The sequence below is a fragment of the Bubalus bubalis genome, chromosome 23 (genome assembly GCF_019923935.1).
Source record: "Bubalus bubalis isolate 160015118507 breed Murrah chromosome 23, NDDB_SH_1, whole genome shotgun sequence".
NCBI classification, from domain to species: domain Eukaryota; kingdom Metazoa; phylum Chordata; class Mammalia; order Artiodactyla; family Bovidae; genus Bubalus; species Bubalus bubalis.
In genome coordinates, this window is record NC_059179.1 from 9,045,252 (window position 1) to 9,064,172 (window position 18,921).

At 41.8% G+C, this 18,921-nt stretch overlaps 1 protein-coding gene across 20 annotated transcripts in view; it reads right to left on the reverse strand.

Moving 5' to 3' along the window:
- Positions 1–664: 664 nt before the first annotated feature.
- The window catches only part of SGMS1 (sphingomyelin synthase 1), a 327,516-nt gene continuing 309,259 nt past the window's right edge, over positions 665–18,921 (reverse strand). For 19 of the 20 annotated variants that reach the window (XM_044935017.2, XM_044935022.2, XM_044935026.2 and 16 more), the window contains 3 exons: positions 6,881–7,034; positions 2,949–3,115; positions 665–2,275 (listed from right to left, as the gene is read on the reverse strand). In XM_044935017.2, the coding sequence (XP_044790952.1) occupies positions 2,096–2,275; positions 2,949–3,115; positions 6,881–7,034 (501 nt within the window). In that variant the 3' untranslated portion in view covers positions 665–2,095. The remainder of the gene's footprint in view (positions 2,276–2,948; positions 3,116–6,880; positions 7,035–18,921) is intronic. The other variant, XM_044935031.2, reaches the window with a different exon arrangement.

Consider the following 18,921-nt stretch of genomic DNA (forward strand, 5'->3'; position numbering starts at 1 on the left):
ACTCCTTCTAGTTGTACAGCTGTAGCCGCCCAGGTTAAGACAACAGCTTCCCTTCATAAGAACAGGTTTCCACTGTTAACATCATCATTTTTTCCCCACATCAAGAATAACATATTTTTTTCCTTTTTAAAAAGTTTTTCTTACCATTGATTCTCAAAGTACTATGACCATATTCTCATTTCGGAATTTACTTTCCCTTTCCATCTAAACTGAAAAACTTATATTACTTTCCGTTATAGGGGGAAAAGTAAGTGACTTGATTGAGAATTGGAGAATTGAAAATTATTGGTAAACAGTGGTCTGCAGCTTGAACTTACCTGTGAGTCTTTTCTTATGTTTTTTAAAATAGATGCTATCTGTAGAGGTTATACTGAAGTTCAGAGTACATTTCAAGGAATCTCAAGGGAAAAGAAAGATGATTATAAAGGCCCTCTCTCAAACAAACTCAGCAAGGAAATGCCAAAACTTGTTTTTACATTTTGCTTCAAGGACTTTGTTTATGACTCTTGTGAAGAATGTGAACAACATTAGAAAGAATAGACATTTTTTAAAGTATCAGTTTTTATTAAAAAGTGCATCTTGATTAATTTATGATCTAGGTAAGCTGTTAAGATAATCAGTATACTCTCTGGAATAATAACTTTACAAAGATTTAAAACAAACAAAATTTTAAAAGCCTTTTTATTTCCTTCACCATTATTGTTTTACAATACAAATATTACCTTGTGAATACACAAAAAACCCTACGGAAGATAATTCTGCTGCACGTAAAATACAGAATGGATATATATACTTCTTCATCCTTAAAAAACTATTTTGTTCTCCACATTGGCAAGTATAGAATAGAATACTTCCCCAAACATACTTTTGTTAGGAGTAAAACTTAGAACTACATGCAGTTCCTGCACAAATATATTTTAAAGAAATATATCTCTTTTTTGTTGTTCACCAACAAAATTGTCATGAGAGTATGGATAACTAATTTATAGCTTTCAAGTTTTAGTTAAGTGATCATTTTCAAAACTCTCTTTTTAAAAACAAAGTATTCATGGCTGTTTTCATTGTATAGTTAAAATCGAACTACCAAATAGATGGTAAAATAATTGAAGTGGTACATGTCATCGCCGCCTGCTCACAATATGGGAACAGGCTCTGACTTTCCAATTAATTCCCCCATTCTTTAATTCATAGCAGTTTGAGAACCATAAACAGTCTTCTGATTGAATTTAGCTATAAATGCAAAATTTAGTAGTGTATACATACATTTATATTTTCATGGAATATTTATTTTAAATAAAAACATTGAAGATTGCCTACTGACCATACAATCAAGACAAGAAAGGCACTAGAAACATAGACAAATTTCTCTCCCAAGAAGCATTTTTAAATTTTAACTCTCTGTTCTCTGACATGTAAAAATCTTTAAATTTGGTTTTCATAACATCATTTTGAAAAATAAAGTTAGGAAATACTTAGAAAATCACTTTATAACAGAATCTTTTTTTTTTTTTTTTTTTGCACTTTTTGACACTGTCTCTGCTGATTTTTACAAAACCCAAAGTTACCAAACCTTCCTGTGTCTGTCATTTTTTTTGAATATCGGTGCAACAGGTAGAAAGATTTCAGAATCGAACCCCATTCAGGTACTTAAGAAACCTTCATAGAGACATTTGCTAGAAAATGGCTTACAGCCCAATCTTTGGGGCAAGAGATATGAAAAGTATGTTTTCCCAAGAAAATAATACGCTTTATTTCCAGATGTAACTGGAAAGACCAGAACTGATGATATAAAAGCTTACATTTATGCTGTTGCATCATATACAAAGGAACATGGTGGTCGCAGATTATGTAAATCCCAAACTTATGGACAGGAAATGTGTACAGTGTATGATAGGTTGAGTTTTCTTTATTGTTGTCCAACGCAGGTCCTTTGGAGAGAAAAAAAGATCACAGTGCTGACCAGGTAACTCAATAGGTTAAGTCAAGGTAATTGTTGAAAGATAATAGGATTAGGGAGTTGTTTATTTTATGGCATCTTCTCTCATGGAGTTCTTAGCACTTCGGACAGTTCCTCTTTCTCCACCATGTAGAACTGTTATGTGTCATTCACCAGTCGGCTGTATTTAACTTGCCTACTGAGGTGGATTACCGGCCAGGGGAAGGGCCAATGGTAAGATCGAGGTACAATTCCTTGGACATTCTTTTCAAAGTACTGAAATGGCCTGTACCACCACACTCTGGCCAGGAGGTTCATCTGGGAAGCTTCTTTTAGCACCTAAGAGAACACAGAAAGAGAAAACCGAGTCAGGAAGAACAACTGATTGTTTCAGCCCCGATAGGAACATACACATGACTCTCATGATTTTTCACTTTAGGTTCAAATATTTTCCATATGACAATTCACAAAGGCCCCCAGATCCAGCCCCTGATCACCTTTATGTCCCCAGGTTCACACTCACACCACCATTCTACACTCTGTACCCAACTGCAAACCAGACCACACCTGTTTCTCTAGCAGAGAAACAAGTAACTCCAATGCCAGGAGTACATGGAGAACGTGTGGCTTACTTAAGTCTCTTGTCTATAAATAAATACTTCAATTAGTGCTTTAGTTACTCTCTTATGATGAAAATGGAGAGACTTAATTAAATGTTAAGTATTAAGCTGGTGAGGGGCCCAAGATGGAAAAGAAGGTAGGAATGCAAGATCAAGCAAGAGGTGGGCACAGCTTTAAAAAGTATTTTCCAGGGACGATGAGAATGTGATACTTGTTCTAGAAGGATGCCATCTCCTATGTCATTATAGAAACACTTCTGGTTCAGCTTTGATTCGGAAGTGGATCAGCACCACAGGAGACAATCTAGTCTCAGGTGACTCCCCCTGTTGCCACACCAGCAACAGCTAGTCAAGAGCATCAGGAGCTAACACCACAGGAGGAGACAACTCACTTGCTGATTGGCCATAGTGTGGTACCACCAGAAGAGTCTTGTGGTGATGTAGTACGCCACCACCACGTCCACAGTGTAGTGGTCATGCGCTAAGAGAATACAGAAGATTCCCACCACGCTGAGAAGCCAGCAGACCCAGTGGTACCACCACAGTCGTCGAGGGGAATCTGAAAAGGAGAAATTTGCAAGAAGAGTCCTATTATTCAAGTATGACGAAGGGCACCCAACCACGCCTCAACTGAAAAAAGATCGCTTAGGGTGGCAAATCCAAGGGCTTTGGCTTCTATGTAACCAAGGTTAGAAGGGAAGCAGCTTATTTCATCAAATGATTTTATTAGCCACAGTAATTTATATGTGGTTATTACTTGACCCATATAATCACAAATACAGCTTCAAAGGACAAACAAGGACAGGTTAATGCATCGCACTCCATTAAAACCAAAACTGTCTATTGATAATTAAATTTACCTGGAAATAATATGGGGTTAATGCTCTGTACAAAAATCAGTGGCTTTTGGTCTATGGATCCTTATACACAGACTAGGCAATTATAATGGATACAACCACCCTATTTGCTTTCCAAGCTCTGCAACCATATTCTACTTTTTAAGTCTTTGAGGTGTCCATTTGTCAAATACAAATAAGAGAATCCAAGGGACCAGGAATTCTAGCCCATGTCCACTCCCAAGGGCAGGACAGTGTCTGGGAAGTCATTTGATGGGAGATTCAAAACCTCTACTGATTGTAAGCCCTCCTACCTTGTATTCTCCATGAATGGGCTTCAGAGGATCTGATACATTAGACAAAAATGTTGTCTGAATGTGATTTACCCTCCTCACCCTGGGGAAGATAGTTGAGCCTTTTATAGGATTCTCAGGGGGTCCAAGTATCAGTCATTCATTTACCCACTATTTATTAAGCATCTACAATGTAGCCAGGACAAGATCTAGTCACTAGACCTTGGTATCAACTAACGTCACAGGCAGTCTGCCTTTGTGGGGAGATCCCTTCCCAGTTAATGAAAAGAGACAATTAATAATAATTATCATCAAGTAACTTATACTCTATGTTAGAAGGTGTTAAACGCTCTGGATTTAAGATAAGTGGGATTATCAGCAGAGAGGGTGAAGGGAAGGAGGTTTGCAATTTTAAATGGCATGGTCAGGGGTTGGGGCAGAAGTCTAAGTACAGGGCTCCATGTTCCCTTTCCAGGAAGAGTTGTATTTGATAACATAACAATACAGCAACAAACAGCAGCTACTGTTCATTCTCCCAGCTCCTCTATTAGTGTCCCCATATGCCATCTGTTTTTATTTTCACAACCTCTCCCTCATTGATGAAGTTGTGTGAGTATACTTAGCTGCTCAGTTGTGTCTGACTCTTTGCAACCCCATGGATGTAGCCCGCCAGGCTCCTCTGTCCATGGGATTTCTCAGGCAAGAATACTGGAGTGGGTTGCCATTTCCTCCTCCAAGGGATCTTCTGGACCCAGGGACTGAACCTGTGTCTCCTGAACTGGCAGGTGGATTTTTTTATCTGCTGAGCCAGTGGGAAATCCATGAAGGAGCTATCAGTATCTGATTCTAAGGATGAGGAAACTAAGAGATCAGAGGTTTTTCCCAAGGTCAGAGGTTTTATCTGCTGAGCCACTGGCAAAGCCATGAAGGAGCTATCAACATCTGATTTTAAGGATAAGGAAACTAAGAGATCAGAGGTTTTTCCCAAGGTCACAGAGTGAATGATACCACCAGGATTCAGAATCAGTTTGTGGCCCACGTCATCCAACTTGGTTTCCAGTCTCATCTTCAAGAATAAAGCTTAACCCCATTAAAGTATTTCAGGGACCAACCAGCAGCAGGTAGGAATCTGGCTCCAGGGCTGCTGACATTAGGCCTGTTCTGTGCCCATTTTTCCACGCCCAGTTATACTCCAGTGCCAGGGCCAGATCATGCCCTGACAGTTCTGAACAGACACTGCTCGAATGCACTCTATCTGGTCACTTACTAAGAACAAGCAGAGCACCCACTGTCTCTCCTCTCACTTAGTGCCCCAAAGTATGTCTTCTCTTCTCTTCCTGTGTTCCCCATCTCAGTTTTTAAGACCAAAATTGGGCTTTCACCCTTGAGTCCATCACCTGTCCCCTGTACCCCCATAATCAATCCTGTTACCTGTAGACGCCTTTTTGTGGATTTCTCCCAGTTTTCCCCACTTCTCTACACACCAATGTCATCCTGATAGTTTGGGCCACTCCCCTCTCTTTCCTGGACTATAGCAGCAGCCAGTCTTCGAACTCTACTCCTGCTCTGCCCTCTCCAATCCATCCTGTGAGTCATTACAGGAGTGGTTTCTCCCTCTCTAAAGGGTAAGTCAGAGGACACCGCCCCAGTGGTTACAGCCTCTCAATGGGCACCTCGTGTCTGTCAGAATGCAAATTCTTCTTGTGACCCCTTCTTGTGACTCAAGGCATGTTCCACAGTCTGGTTCCTACTCACCAGTTCACTTTTCAATTCTCACTATTACCACTGCTCTGAATTCCAACCACACTGACGTTCCAACAGGTGCCACAGGCTCTCAAATACCTCCAGAATGCATGTGTGCCCCTCCTCTGTGACACCCACAGCCTGGCTTCTCTTGTTGCTCTTCATGGGAACTGCCTAGATAAAGCTCTCTGAGACTGTTTCCAACAGTAGAATACTAAGGACAATGGAATTTTCTACAAGTAGAGAAAGGACTAAAACATACTTGAGAAATAACAGAGGAAAATGGGAGGGGAAAGGAATGAAAACTTTAGATATATATTAATATTTTATTATTATTATATTAATGCTGTTGCTAAGTCGCTTCAGTCGTGTCCGACCCTGTGCGACCCCATAGACGGCAGCCCACCAGGCTCCCCCGTCCCTGGGATTCTCCAGGCAAGAACACTGGAGTGGGTTGCCATTTCCTTCTCCAATGCGTGAAAGTGAAAAGTGAAAGTGAAGTCGCTCGTCGTGTCCAACCATCAGCGACCCCATGGACTTCAGCCTTCCAGGCTCCTCCATCCATGGGATTTTCCAGGCAAGAGTACTGGAGTGGGGTGCCATTGTCTTCTCCATTATATTAATAATACATATTATAATTATTGCATTAATATATATTGATAATAAGGGAATATATATATAATTTATATATATAATTTATTTATATATTATAAATATATTAAAATATAAGTATATTTATAAAATATAAATATATTTTAAAATATATTATATATTTATATTATAAATATATATTATATAAATATATATAATATAATTAATTATATATATTATTATATATATTTATAAAATATAAATACATTTATAAAATATAAATATATTAAATATATAATTTATATATAATAAATGTGGACCATTGCTTTGACAAGGGTCATCTGAAACAGATCTGACAAATAGTTATATCTGAGCAGCATACAGGGATACCTGTAATATTATTTTTTTATGTTTCATAATAAAATATTTTAAGTACATTTTTCTATAGTAATTTCCCATTTAATGTCTGCATCATTTAGTTTCCCTGAGACCACAGCTCGTCTGAGGGAAGAGACACCACCAGCCCCCACGCACTTCTTTGGAGCAGATGGTACAGTGCCCATGCCTGAAAAACGGCTGCCAAGTGAACACAACATCCACCATCATCCAGCCAGGCCTGGAATTTTGTCTCCTCCCTTCTGGCTCCTTCCAGCAGTCATAAAACACCCTGATACCACAGCTGACAGCTAAGGAAACGAGACTTCCCCCAAGAAGTGCAGGCACTTGTGACATATACTTCCCTGGGTGCCTGCTGGGTGTGAGCACGCTAGCGAGATGAGGGGCTGCCTCCCCAGATCCCATCTTGCTCCCGTGGGGAACGGCAGGTGAGGAAATTCTCACGCAAGGCCGCTCTAGACTTACACTCTTTTATAAATAGGTAGGTGAGTGTGAGCATGACCGTGTGGCCGCTGTACAGGTAGTCCCCACACATGTTGTGGGAGCCTGTGATGGACAGGCCGCCGCCAGCGATGAGTTTCATTATCCTCCGCAGTTGGGCTTCCCAGTCTCCAAAAAGCTGGGGGGAGAAGAGGAAATCAGACTCATTACTAACCCACATACAAGTATGCCATGATTATAATTTGTGTTCAGAATTAAGTTTTATCATATTGTGATTTATAGTAAGAAATATATATTTGGTCTTCATTCCTGTTCCTGGCATAGAGCTCCTACAACCATTGCAGCTTCCTAAGAAGGACAAGATAAAGGTGTCTGCATGTGTGCTCAGTTATCTTAGTCATGTCCAACTCTTTGTAACCCTGTGAACTATGGCTCGCCAGGCTTCTCTGTCCATGGAATTCTCCAGGCAAGAATACTGGAGCAGATTGCCATGCCCTTGTCCATAGGCTCTTCCTGACCCAGGGATCAAACCTGTACCTCTTATGTCTCCTGCACTGGCAGGTGGGTTCTTTACCACTAGAGCCACCTGGGAAGCCAAAGGAGTCTTCTGTTCTTCATAAAAGCCCCTTTCAACCACACCTGAGTGTTTCTGAGTTTAAAGTGACTTTTGGAAAGTCCCAAAAGATAGGGGGTGATTGCCAGGAGAACCAACCAGGTGACTAGAGGGTTAGAGTCTCATTCCCACTTCCTCCCATCTCCAAAGAGGGGAAAGATGCTGGGGGCTGAGTGAATCACCAATGGCCTATGATTTAATCAACCATGGCTATATAATGAAGCCTCCACAGACATCTAAAAGGATGGGGGTTTGGAGAGTTTCTAGGCTGGTGCACATGTGAAGATGTGGGGAGTGCAGTAGACACTCCTCCCCAGATACCTTACCCTACATGTCTCTTCCATGTGACTGGTCCTAAGTTATATTCTTTTATAACAAAACTGCTCAACTAATAAATAAAATGTTTTCCTGAGTTCTGTGAGCAGCCCTAGCAAATTAACTGACTCCAAGGAGGGGGGCATAGGAACCTCCAATTTACAACTAGCTGATAAGCAGTACAGGCAACAATCTGAAGCAGCAATTAGCATTCTGAAGTGGGGTGGGGGAGGCATTTGGTGTGAGACTGAGCCTTTAACCTGTGGGATCTATTTCCAGGTAGAGAGTGCCAAAATGCACTTACATAGAGACACTTGCTTGTTTGGAGGTAAAAACCCATACATCTAGTTACAGAAGTGTTCAGCAGGGGATTTGAGACTACAGGAGACACACTGGAGTATTTTTCCTTTATAAATTTACATTAGGACGAGTAAAATCCACCCACCCCCACCCCCCAATGAAGTGTGCCTGCTCAACAGTCACTGCTGTTCCGATGGCCCCCAGAAGAGTGTGGTCCTAGAGATGAAGCATGCAGCTTCAGAGCTTTCCTTAGATGTCAGCTCTTTTTACAGCAAGTGTTAGCAGATGGTTCAGTTCAGTTGTTTAGTCATGTCCAACTTCGTGACCCCATGGACTGTAGCACGGCAGGCTTCCCTGTCCATCACCAACTCCTGAAGCCTGCTCAAACTCATGTAAATTGAGTTGGTGATGCCATCGAACCATGTCATGGTTAGTTACTAAATATTTTTCTTTATACTGTAAACACTGACTAACTTACTACCTTAACTGACATTTGGGGGGAAAACTCTGAGAAAAATTTAAAGATCTATTTCACACACTTGGCCTAGGGCAGCAGTCCCCAACCTTTTTGGCACCAGGGACCAATTTCATGGAAGACAGTTTTTCCCTGGACTGGGGATGGGGGATGGTACCAGGACAATTCACACACATTACATTTATTGTGCATTTTATTTCCATTATATTACATCAGCTCCACCTAAGACCATCAGGCACTAGATCGCGGAGGCTGGGGACCCTTGGCCTAGAGGACAAATGTTCTGCTGACTTTATAGCTAAAGCAGGTGGAGACTGGAAAATCAAATAAATGAATTTTGGGAGGTATGTGATTTTAGGGGACCAAACTAAAGCTAGGGACTGAGCAGAATATACTTTCGACCTTCTGAAATTATATGGGTAGTGCAGTTCAATCGCTCAGTTGTGTCCGACCCTTTGCAACCCCATGAACCGTAGCATGCCAGGCCTCCCTGTCCATCACCAACTCCCGGAGTTCACTCAGACTCACGTCCATCGAGTCAGTGATGCCATCCAGCCATCTCATCCTCTGCCGTCCCCTTCTCCTCCTGCCCCCAATCCCTCCCAGCATCAGAGTCTTTTCCAATGAGTCAACTCTTTTCACAAGGTGGCCAAAGTACTGAAGCTTCATGACTACTGGAAAAACCATAGCCTTGACTAGACGGACCTTTGTTGGCAATGTAATGTCTCAGTTTTTGAATATGCTATCTAGGTTGGTCATAACTTTCCTTCCAAGGAGTAAGCGTCTTTTAATTTCATGGCTGCGGTCACCACCTGCAGTGATTTTGGAGCCCAGAAAAATAGAAGTGCATGTTTTTCCTTTTAATAAAAGTTTATAAATAAATCTATCTTTCTCTGAAAGACTGGATACTAGAGCAATCAATGGCAAGAACAACTTATTCACTGAAGCTTTTATTTGCTCTGGCAAATGAAATGCGTGACTATCTGTATTCTATGTTTGTCAGCACTCTCTTAAATTCTGGTTAGCCAATTTAATGACCATAATCCCCTTCTGACATTTAAATGATAATATTTCAGGCTCTGGGAAGCATGTTTTATTATAATTTCCCTTCTAAAAACAGATCAAGATTTCTAGTTAAGGATGTCATATTGAACATATCACACAGAGGAAATGGATTTCTAAACTGCAAGGGATCAGTGAAAGCCCAGCTCAGTAGAAGGAAACAGATTACACAGCTAAACTCAGCTGTGTTAGGAACTTCAGAAACTTGGGGTTAACAAGAGACCATAAAGCAGCCAGAGATAAAAAAACAAGCTTCACATGAAAGATCAAGAATCAGGCTTTTTCAAAAGCAGTAAAGGGAAAGAAAAGGCTTCAGAAAAATGCCTCCAAATTCTGAGGGAAAATGATTTTCAACTTAGAATTCTATACCCAGCCATATTATTAACTGGGGTGATGGTGATGCAGTTGCTAAGTCATGTCCGACTCTTTTGCCACCCCATATCTGTAGCCTGCAGCCTGCCAGCCTGCCAGGAATCCATTGGCTTCCCCAGGCAAGAATACTGGAATGGGTTGCCATTTCCTTTCTCCTTGGGGTCTTTCTGACCCAGGGATCAAACTCTCATCTCCTGCACTGTAGGCTGATTTTTAAGCGACTGAGTCACCAGGGAAGCCCCATTATTAACTGGGCATAAACTTAAAGAACAGATCAAGGATAGATAAACTAAAGCCATTTCACATATATAAAATTTCAAAACATTTACCACCTATGACTCTTCTTGCAGGAAATTACAGAATATACATTCTACAAAGCAAAGGAGTAAACAGAAAAAAAGAAGAAATGGGATTTGCTAGGATGCTAAGAAAGGGAGGACTGAGAGCTCCGGCCTAGAGAGGGAGCCCTCCCTAACAGGACACCCAATCCTGTGGCTGGACTGAGTCATAACGTGGGTTGGGGGTGGGAGGAATAAGTACACAGAAAACTAACAGAACAAAAAGCAAGGCAATTACCTACTCTGTAGGAAACAAAATATTGTGATGAAAAGGAAAAGTAATTATAGGAAAGTATATGACTAGGCTATGAATAGCATTTACAAAACTATAATAATGTAAGTACTGAATATTCAGTTAAATCAAAGACAGAAAACTACACTGGGGAGATAAGGTAAGAAGCATTAACTCTGGTAGTGGGCTGGTTGGGGAGGGAAAGAAGGCAAGGAAAAGGCACTAAATGCATGCAAGCTGGTGGATGTGAGGGTGTAGAGTGACAGGGCTCTAAATCCTGACCTTCACCAGTAGGAAGTGGGTAACTGCTTGTATTAGAAATGATACAGAAACAGCATTGCCATGTCACTTAGACACCCGAGGATAAGCACATACACAAAAAATCCTGTAAAAAGGGAAATGAAGGTAAATATTAATACCATGAGATTCAGTTAAAAAGAGTTGCAAGAAAGTAGGAAAGTGGGTTGGAATAGAGGAATAGGGTGAGGGTAAGGGCTGGGGACTACTGTTTTCCATAATAAGTAGTGTAACACAATTTTGTTTCTTAGATTACGTGCATGTATAAACATGATAAAAACTTTCTGAAAGTTTTATGTTGAAAGCTTAACATAAAGCTTATGATTCCTATGATAAAGCTTATCACAGGAATGGATAATATACAGTAGAAAATTATGGTAAAAAATGCTTAGGCAATTCTTCATTTTACATTATTTCAAATTGTCCTTCCCAAACTCCCTCTGTGTTCTGAAAACTATAAATCACATCCTTGAGCACCATCCCTCCCAAAATCTGCCCTCTCATTTTCGCAGGAAAATGTCTGTGGGAAACTGTATGAGAAGGAAACGAGGGAGAGATTATGAGGTAAACAAGGCCTCGAGGAAAAACAGCCCGAAACTGCTGCATTTCTTATAAGTACCCTTAATACCTCTATGTATGCTTTCTTTTGAAAAAATATCTATCTGTGATTGTCAAGCCTCTGCAAGGGGGAAATCTCTTAAGCTCAGAGGGCAACAGGAAAAGAAAATGGATAGTTATAGCTACATTAAAATGTTTAATTATGCTTTAGAAAAGCAAATAAACTGTAAGACAAATTACAAAACAACTGGAACAGAAACAAGTTAACATCTTTATCATGTACACAGCACATATCAATCAAGTAAATAAGACCATCTAGGAACCAACATTTATCAAAGGACAGAGGATGTGACCAGCTGAAGGCCCAGGCTCTGTCAAACAAATAGAAATAAAAATTAACATTAAGAGGAGCTCATTCTTTTCTATATCGAATTAGGAAGGCTAAGGAAAGAGCCAATGGTGCGGCACAGGCGATGTCACTGATCTTCTCAAAAAGCCTCCTTTAAGAGGAGGGAACGAATGTGGAAGCTGCAGCAGCCAGCCAGCCAGTATGCAGAGACGAACAGGCAGGGTGGCTTCTGAAGCAGACAGGTTGGGCTAAAATCATGGCTCTTCTACCCATCAGGTGTTTGATCCTGGGCAGCCGAACCATTCTCAGCCTCAATTTGCTCATCATCAACCTGGGGAGTAATATATTTATTACAACTGGCAAAAATCCTCTGCAAAAATAATCATCAATGTTGACCAGCAATCCAAACAGCCAAGACTTGTGTGTGAGTCAGTGCTTAACTGCTTCTAGGAATCTACCTCCAAGAAATGATCCGGAATAGGAAGAAAACCTTTATGAAAAACAGCATTTATAAAAGCAACAAACTGGAAACAACCTAAATGGGAATTATTAAATAACTGTTCCCTTGCTATTCAGAATCTGGGCCAAGGGAGTACTGGCAACTCCAGGAGTTGGCTGTGATTACAGACAGACCTTGGGGATATTTCGGCTTCAGACCCCGCAATAAAGTGAATATTCCAGTTCAGTCAATTTCACTAATTTTTATGTTTTCAGTGCATAAAAAGTTACACTACACTATATTGTAGTCTATTAAGTGTGCAATAGCATTATATCTAAAAAACAGGCCTTAATTATAAAATACTTTATTGCTAAAAATGCCAACTATCATCTGAGCCTTCAGCAAGTGGTAACATCAAAGATCACCGGCCACAAAGCACGTAACAAACACAGGAAGTTTAAAAAATCGTGCGAGCTACCAAAACATGACACAGACATGAAGTGAGCAGGTGATGTTGGAAAATGACGCTGACAGACTTCTTCAACCCAGAATCGCCACAAACTTTCAGCTTCTAAGGGCTGCAGCATCTGTCAAGTCTAGCAAAGCGAAGTTCAACAAAATGAGGTGTGTCTGTACCCGCTCAGGACCTAATGCACCAGAAGCTGAAGTACTTCAGAAGTATACTCTAGCAATTCAAACGCATTGAACTAGGCCATAATTATAACTTAAATAAATTATTCAAAAGTAAGTATACAGTGACTATGTAGTAAGTAAAATATCATAAATACTTTCTTCTGCCAAGAGGAAAAAAACAAACCAAAATGTTTGGTATAAGTATCACTGTTCAAAAACAACATGCACAGAAAAAGTCTAGGATGTACACACTCCATGTTAGCCTGGTTTGCATGGGAATTGGTAGAAATTCTCCTAGTCTCTGCCCCAAGGTTAACTTCCTTTCAATTCCCCTGGAGTTGTGCAGTTCTGAGATGTAGGCTGCTTCTGAGTATAGGCAGGAGATATGGGATGAAAACAGAAGAGGAGGAGGAGGGGAGGAGGATGACAGAAGAGGAGGGGGAAAGGGAAGGGGGAAGAGAGAGGAGGGGGAAAGAGAAGGGGGAAGAGAAAGGAGGGAAAAGGAGGAAGAGGGAGGAGGGGAGAAAGGGGAAGGGGAAGAGGAAGAAGCAGAGCAACAAAAACAGGAGACTCCCAGCTGGATTCTCCTCACTTCTCACTTCTCATTTCAGTTCCCTTCTCCACTCTGCCCCTACCATTTTCCAGAGTCATCAAAGAGCTGCTCCAGACATCACGGCCTGTGTTGGGTTGTGTTCAGTGGGAAAGAAGGTGGAGTGTCCCTGGAGCTGTAACCTCCCCACCAGGAGGCTTTCAAGTGTTCATTTCTGAAAGCACAGATATTTGGGGGACGTTCATACAAGCACTTTCTCAGTGGGCACTTCAAAGCTGTGACAAGGTCTTGTATCTACATGCTTATGTCTCCCGGGGTCAGAGGAAAATCACTTTTCAGTAAAAACAAAGCAGTTTTCTTTGACTTCTAATAAATGGTCAATAAATTAAGTAAACTGGCCAAATCACTTAAGCAATACAGGACATGGAAACTGAGAGCAGAAGGCAGAGGGAGAGGCCTCTGAATGAGAAAGACCACTCCAGAGGGGTTCAAACCAGGGAGTCTTTGGTTACTAAACACAGGTCTCCCCCAAGTATGTTTTCAATGCTGAGTACACAGCTCTCTAGTAATGGGCTGTTAACACCATTCATTGTGCGGATGGCCTTGTGGACTTGCCTATCTCTTACCCACATCTGAAAAGCCAGGACTTACACTTATGCTTCAGCCCCTCCTGGCAGGAGAGGGAGAACCTGGAACCCAAACTCATCAAACAACAATGCACGATTCCAGGGCTTTGGTGTAACTTGAAGGAAGGGCTGAAAGTGAGTGCTCAAGAGGGGAAATGCTTTTTAATATAATTGTTGCCTCTTACCAATGCCTCATCTTACAGCAGCCCTGAAAAATCAGCTAGGCAGGCTTTATTTTACACGTGCCATTAAACATAGCTGAATAGTTTAAAAACTTTGTTCCTTATTCACTAAAGATTTCTCATTGCTTTTCCACTTAAATCAGACTTCTCATTTCTAAAAGTTATTTTCATAGGAATCTTTCACAAACAAATTGCATATCTTCTGCCTTCTTAAACAAGGTGTTTTCAGTTTGATTTTAACTCTCCTTGCTTTATATTGTGCTGTACTGGAGGAAGGCTCCAAAGATCTTGAAGTTTACTTTCCTATTTGCGTGTGATGCAGGGAGCTCAGCCCGGTGCTCTGTGACAACCTATAGGGGTGGGATCGGGGTTGGGGGGCATGGGAGGGAGGCTGAGGACAGAGGGGACACGTGGCTGTTGATGCACGGCAGAAACCTGCACAATACTGTAAAGCAAGAATCTTCCAATTAAAACAAAACAAACCAAAGAATGACAAGGAGCATAGTCCAGTTTGGGGCTAGCTATCCAGGTGGCTCTGGACAAACCATTTTACCCACTCTAGCTGCAGCTCTCTCATCTGTTAAATGGTGCCAACACTGCCTCCTCACCCTCAACCCTCACCATCAAACGGAGATAACGCTTGTAAAAGTGATGCCAACATTATAAAGAGCTATACAGATATCAGACAGCATTACAATGACCGTGTTAGGTCCATCTTTTGGGCGAGGGGTTCCTTAAGTGAGAACTCAATGCCTAGAAGCCAAGAAGTGAAATTTGGATTGTTCTCTTTTTAAATACAGAGCCCTCATGCCTGTTCATCTGTGATCACTTTTATGAATTCTTCTTCAGATGGTAATCTGAAAGATTTAGTTTCACCCCTGGAAAGTTTTAGTTTCATCTGCAAATATTATATCACCTCAAATGATCTGAAGTAGGGAGAGTCCCCTATGCCTGTCCTCTTAGAACCCAGACATATAACTCTGAAAAAACACTTTCCCTCCACTAAGTTCTGAGGGGTTTGTTTCTGCTCCATTATCCAATGTAACCATCAGTTCCTATGCCGGCTAGGCCAGGTGGGGAGGGGGTCTTTAAATAATTTATGTGTTGTTTAGTCACTAAGTTGTGACTGATTCTTTAGTGACCCCCATGGACTGTAGCCTGCCAGGCTCCTCTGTCGATGGGATCCTCCAGGAAAGAATACTGGAATGGTTTGCCATGCCCCTCTCCAGGGGATCTTCCTGATCCAGGGATCAAGCCTGTGTCTCCTGCACTGCAGGCAGATTCTTTACCACTGAGCCGCCAGGGAAGCCCATTTGAAATAATTGCAAGCAGTGAAACACTAATCCTCAATCAGCCTCCTTTTTTCCCCAGGAAAAAAACGTAAAGAATTTTGTCATGGCCGTCAGTAATGAGACTTATCAAAAGCTTCAAAAATCTTAAATAAACGTCAGCTATGGACTTGCATTTATCCAGATACTTATTTGCCACATTAAATAAATTCCATTATGTCAGTCAGGTAATATTTCCCTTCAACAAAAATTATCACTTAGGTCCTTTAGCCTACTTGGTCATGAAGTGAAAAAATATTCCCTCAGATGTTTGCTTTGAAAATGTGTAAATGTAAAGAACAGAACGAACATCCTTAGACTCTTCACTCAGACTCATCAATTATTAGTGGTTTGCCACGTTTGCTTCTCCTCTTTCTCCTAGTTTTTTCCCCTGGGCCACATGAGAATTAAGTTGAATAAGTATGACACTTCACCTTTAAAGGTGCCAACAAGGACATTTTCTTCTATAATCACACTCATGAAACTTAACAATGATACAATACCACTGGGGTTCACACACATCCTTATTCAGACTCCCCCACAGTTTCAACAGTGTCCTGTATAGCTTCCCCCCAAATCTAGGATCCAATCAGAGGAGATGAATAGAGGGTACCTGTCGCCCTCTTGAATTTTCTTGTTCTACTACAGTTTCTAAGTCACTTTTTAATGACAATTTTTAAAGAGTACAGTCTAGTTTTGTCGTTTTTCTTTTTTAATAGAATGCCCTTCCACTTAGTTTTATCGGATTGTTTCTTTATGTTTTAATTCAGGTTAAATGCTATTGGCAGGAATACACAGAATGATGTGCCCTACCCAATGTGTCAAATCAGAGAACGTCTGGTATCGTTTGTCCTGCAGCTGGTTTATCAGGTGGCTGCCTGAATGTCTGACCGACTTCTCAACCAAATACACACCTTTGCCCCTTTACTATTAACAAGCTGTATGTGACTTTTTGAAATGATCTAAATATTGTGGTGCCCCATCTTTCACCCAATGGTTTTAGCATCTATAGATGATTTTTGTTTAAAATATTACTACAGCGCTTGAAAAATGGAGACTTTCTATTTCCAGTATTTCTTTAATATCTAGTAGTTAATTTCTTCTCCCTTATCACTAATTTTTTAAATGTTCCTTATTAATGTATAATTACTGTCATGATTTCATTGTGATGCTCAAACTGTCTCACACGTGGCCTGTGGGAGTCTCTCGAGCAGGACTGTATGGCTTCTGAGTCGAATCCACTGGCCTGCAGTATCTGGAAAGATCTGGAAACTTCCTTGGGATGAAACCCCTGCCATCCATCCACCTGTACTGTGGATTGTGCTTCATGCAGTCATACAGCGTCACCTCTGCAGCTCGTTTGGATGTCCTTGGTGAAAGCTCTCTCTCTCCACACCAGATGGCCGCTGCCATGCAGGAAACCTCTGTCACCTCCCCCATGTCTGCCCTGGTCTAGATCTTCCTCTTCTCTAAATTCAGAAAACAACTGCACAAAAGCAGCCTCGTCTGTCTCCCTCACGTCAAGTGCCAGGAACAGAGACAAGGCCGAACTTCTTGCCTCGGCCACTTAGTACCTGCAGGACAACAGGCAAGTCCAGCATCTCTGGACCAACTGCAACTTCCTCTCATTCACGACTGTGAGAATGCAATGAAGAAACATCTAGAATCATACCTGGCATGAAAACAGGTACACATAAACTGGCACTACTCGAAGTCTACCTCCTTCCCCACCTCCCAAATAGCTTACTTTCCATATTACAGGAGAGATGGCTTTCTAAGAGACAGATGTCAGCACATCAGATTCCCTGCTTCAACCTTTCTTGGCTTCCTGTGGCCAGACTCCTTGGAAGAAGTGACCAGACCTCTGAAAATCTGCCCACAACTTCCCTCTCTGGCTTAATCTCTGGCCACGCAGCCCACAGGATCACATGCCAGGTGTGTCTAACTTTACTGCGTTCTTGGACTCCCTTTCACACCCTCTGTTTTCTCCACCTAGCAATCAACTCCACTTGGCCAACTGCCTCTCATCCGTTTCAGACTTGGCTTGGACAGCACCCCCTCAGTGCAGCCAACACTCCCAAGAGAGTTTGCCACCTTCTTCCCTGTTTCCATGGCAACTGAGCTCCAAACGTCTGTTAGAGTGAGGACTGTAGTCAGTAATCTTACATGTTACATGTCTTTCATGGTTTCTAGATGCCCATTTGTCTGATACATTTGTTATTGTTCACTCACTCAGTTCTGTCCAACTCTTTGTGACCCCATGGACTGCAGCACACCAGGCTTTCCTGTGCTTCACTATCTCCCAGAGTTTGCTCCAATTCATGTCCGTCAAGTCAGTGATGTCATCCAACCATCTCATGCTCTGTCGCCCCCTTCTCCTCTTGTCCCCAATCATTCCCAGCATCAGGGTCATTTCCAATGAGTCAGCTCTTCACATCAGGTGGCCAAAGTATTGGAGCTTCAGCTTTAGCATCAGTCCTTCCAATGAATATTCAGGGTTGATTTCCTTTAGGATGGACTGGTTTGATATGGGCTTCCATGGTAGCTCAGCTGGTAAAGAATCTGCCTGCAGTTCAGGAGACCCTGGTTCGATTCCTGTGTTGGGAAGATCCACTGGAGAAGGGATAGGCTACCCATTCCAGTATTCTTGGGCTTTCCTGGTGGCTCAGCTGGCGAAGAATCTACCCACAATGCGGGAGACCTGGGTTCAATCCCTGGGTTGGGAAGATCCCTTGCAGAAGGGAATGGCTACCCACTCCAGTATTCTGGCCTGGAGAATTCCATGGACTGCATAGTCCATGGGGTTGCAAAGAGTCAGGCATAACTGAGCAACTTTCACTTCATATTTTGTGACTGACTGATACATCTGTGTACCCTCAAAATTTACCCCACACAGAACAAGTCTTCTAGAAATCTTTTTTTCAGAAATAAGCAATCTGGGCTTCGCTGGTGGTTCAATGCTTAAGAATCTGCCTTGCAATGCAAGGGACATCGGTTCCATCCTTGGTCCAGGAAGATCCCACATGCCACGGAGCAACTAAGCCCGTGTGCCACAACTACGGAGCCCATGTTCTAGAGCCCTGGAGCTGCAACTACTGACCCACATGCCTCGAGCCTGCGCTTCAGAAGAGAAGCCACTGCAATGAGAAGCCTGTGCACCACAACTAGAGAGCTGCCCACCTGCTCGCAGCAACTAGAGAAAGCCTGCATGCAGCCATGAAGACCCAGCACAGCCAAAAAAACAGATAAGTAAATGAATGAATCTTAAAAAAATGGAAGTCAGCAATCTGCTTGTTTATGAAAAGAAGTCACCTATACTCTCCCTGCCTCACAATCCCTAGTGACTTCTCATAAACTAAAACCATTTAGAAGGTTTATAAGATCATGTAAAAATGC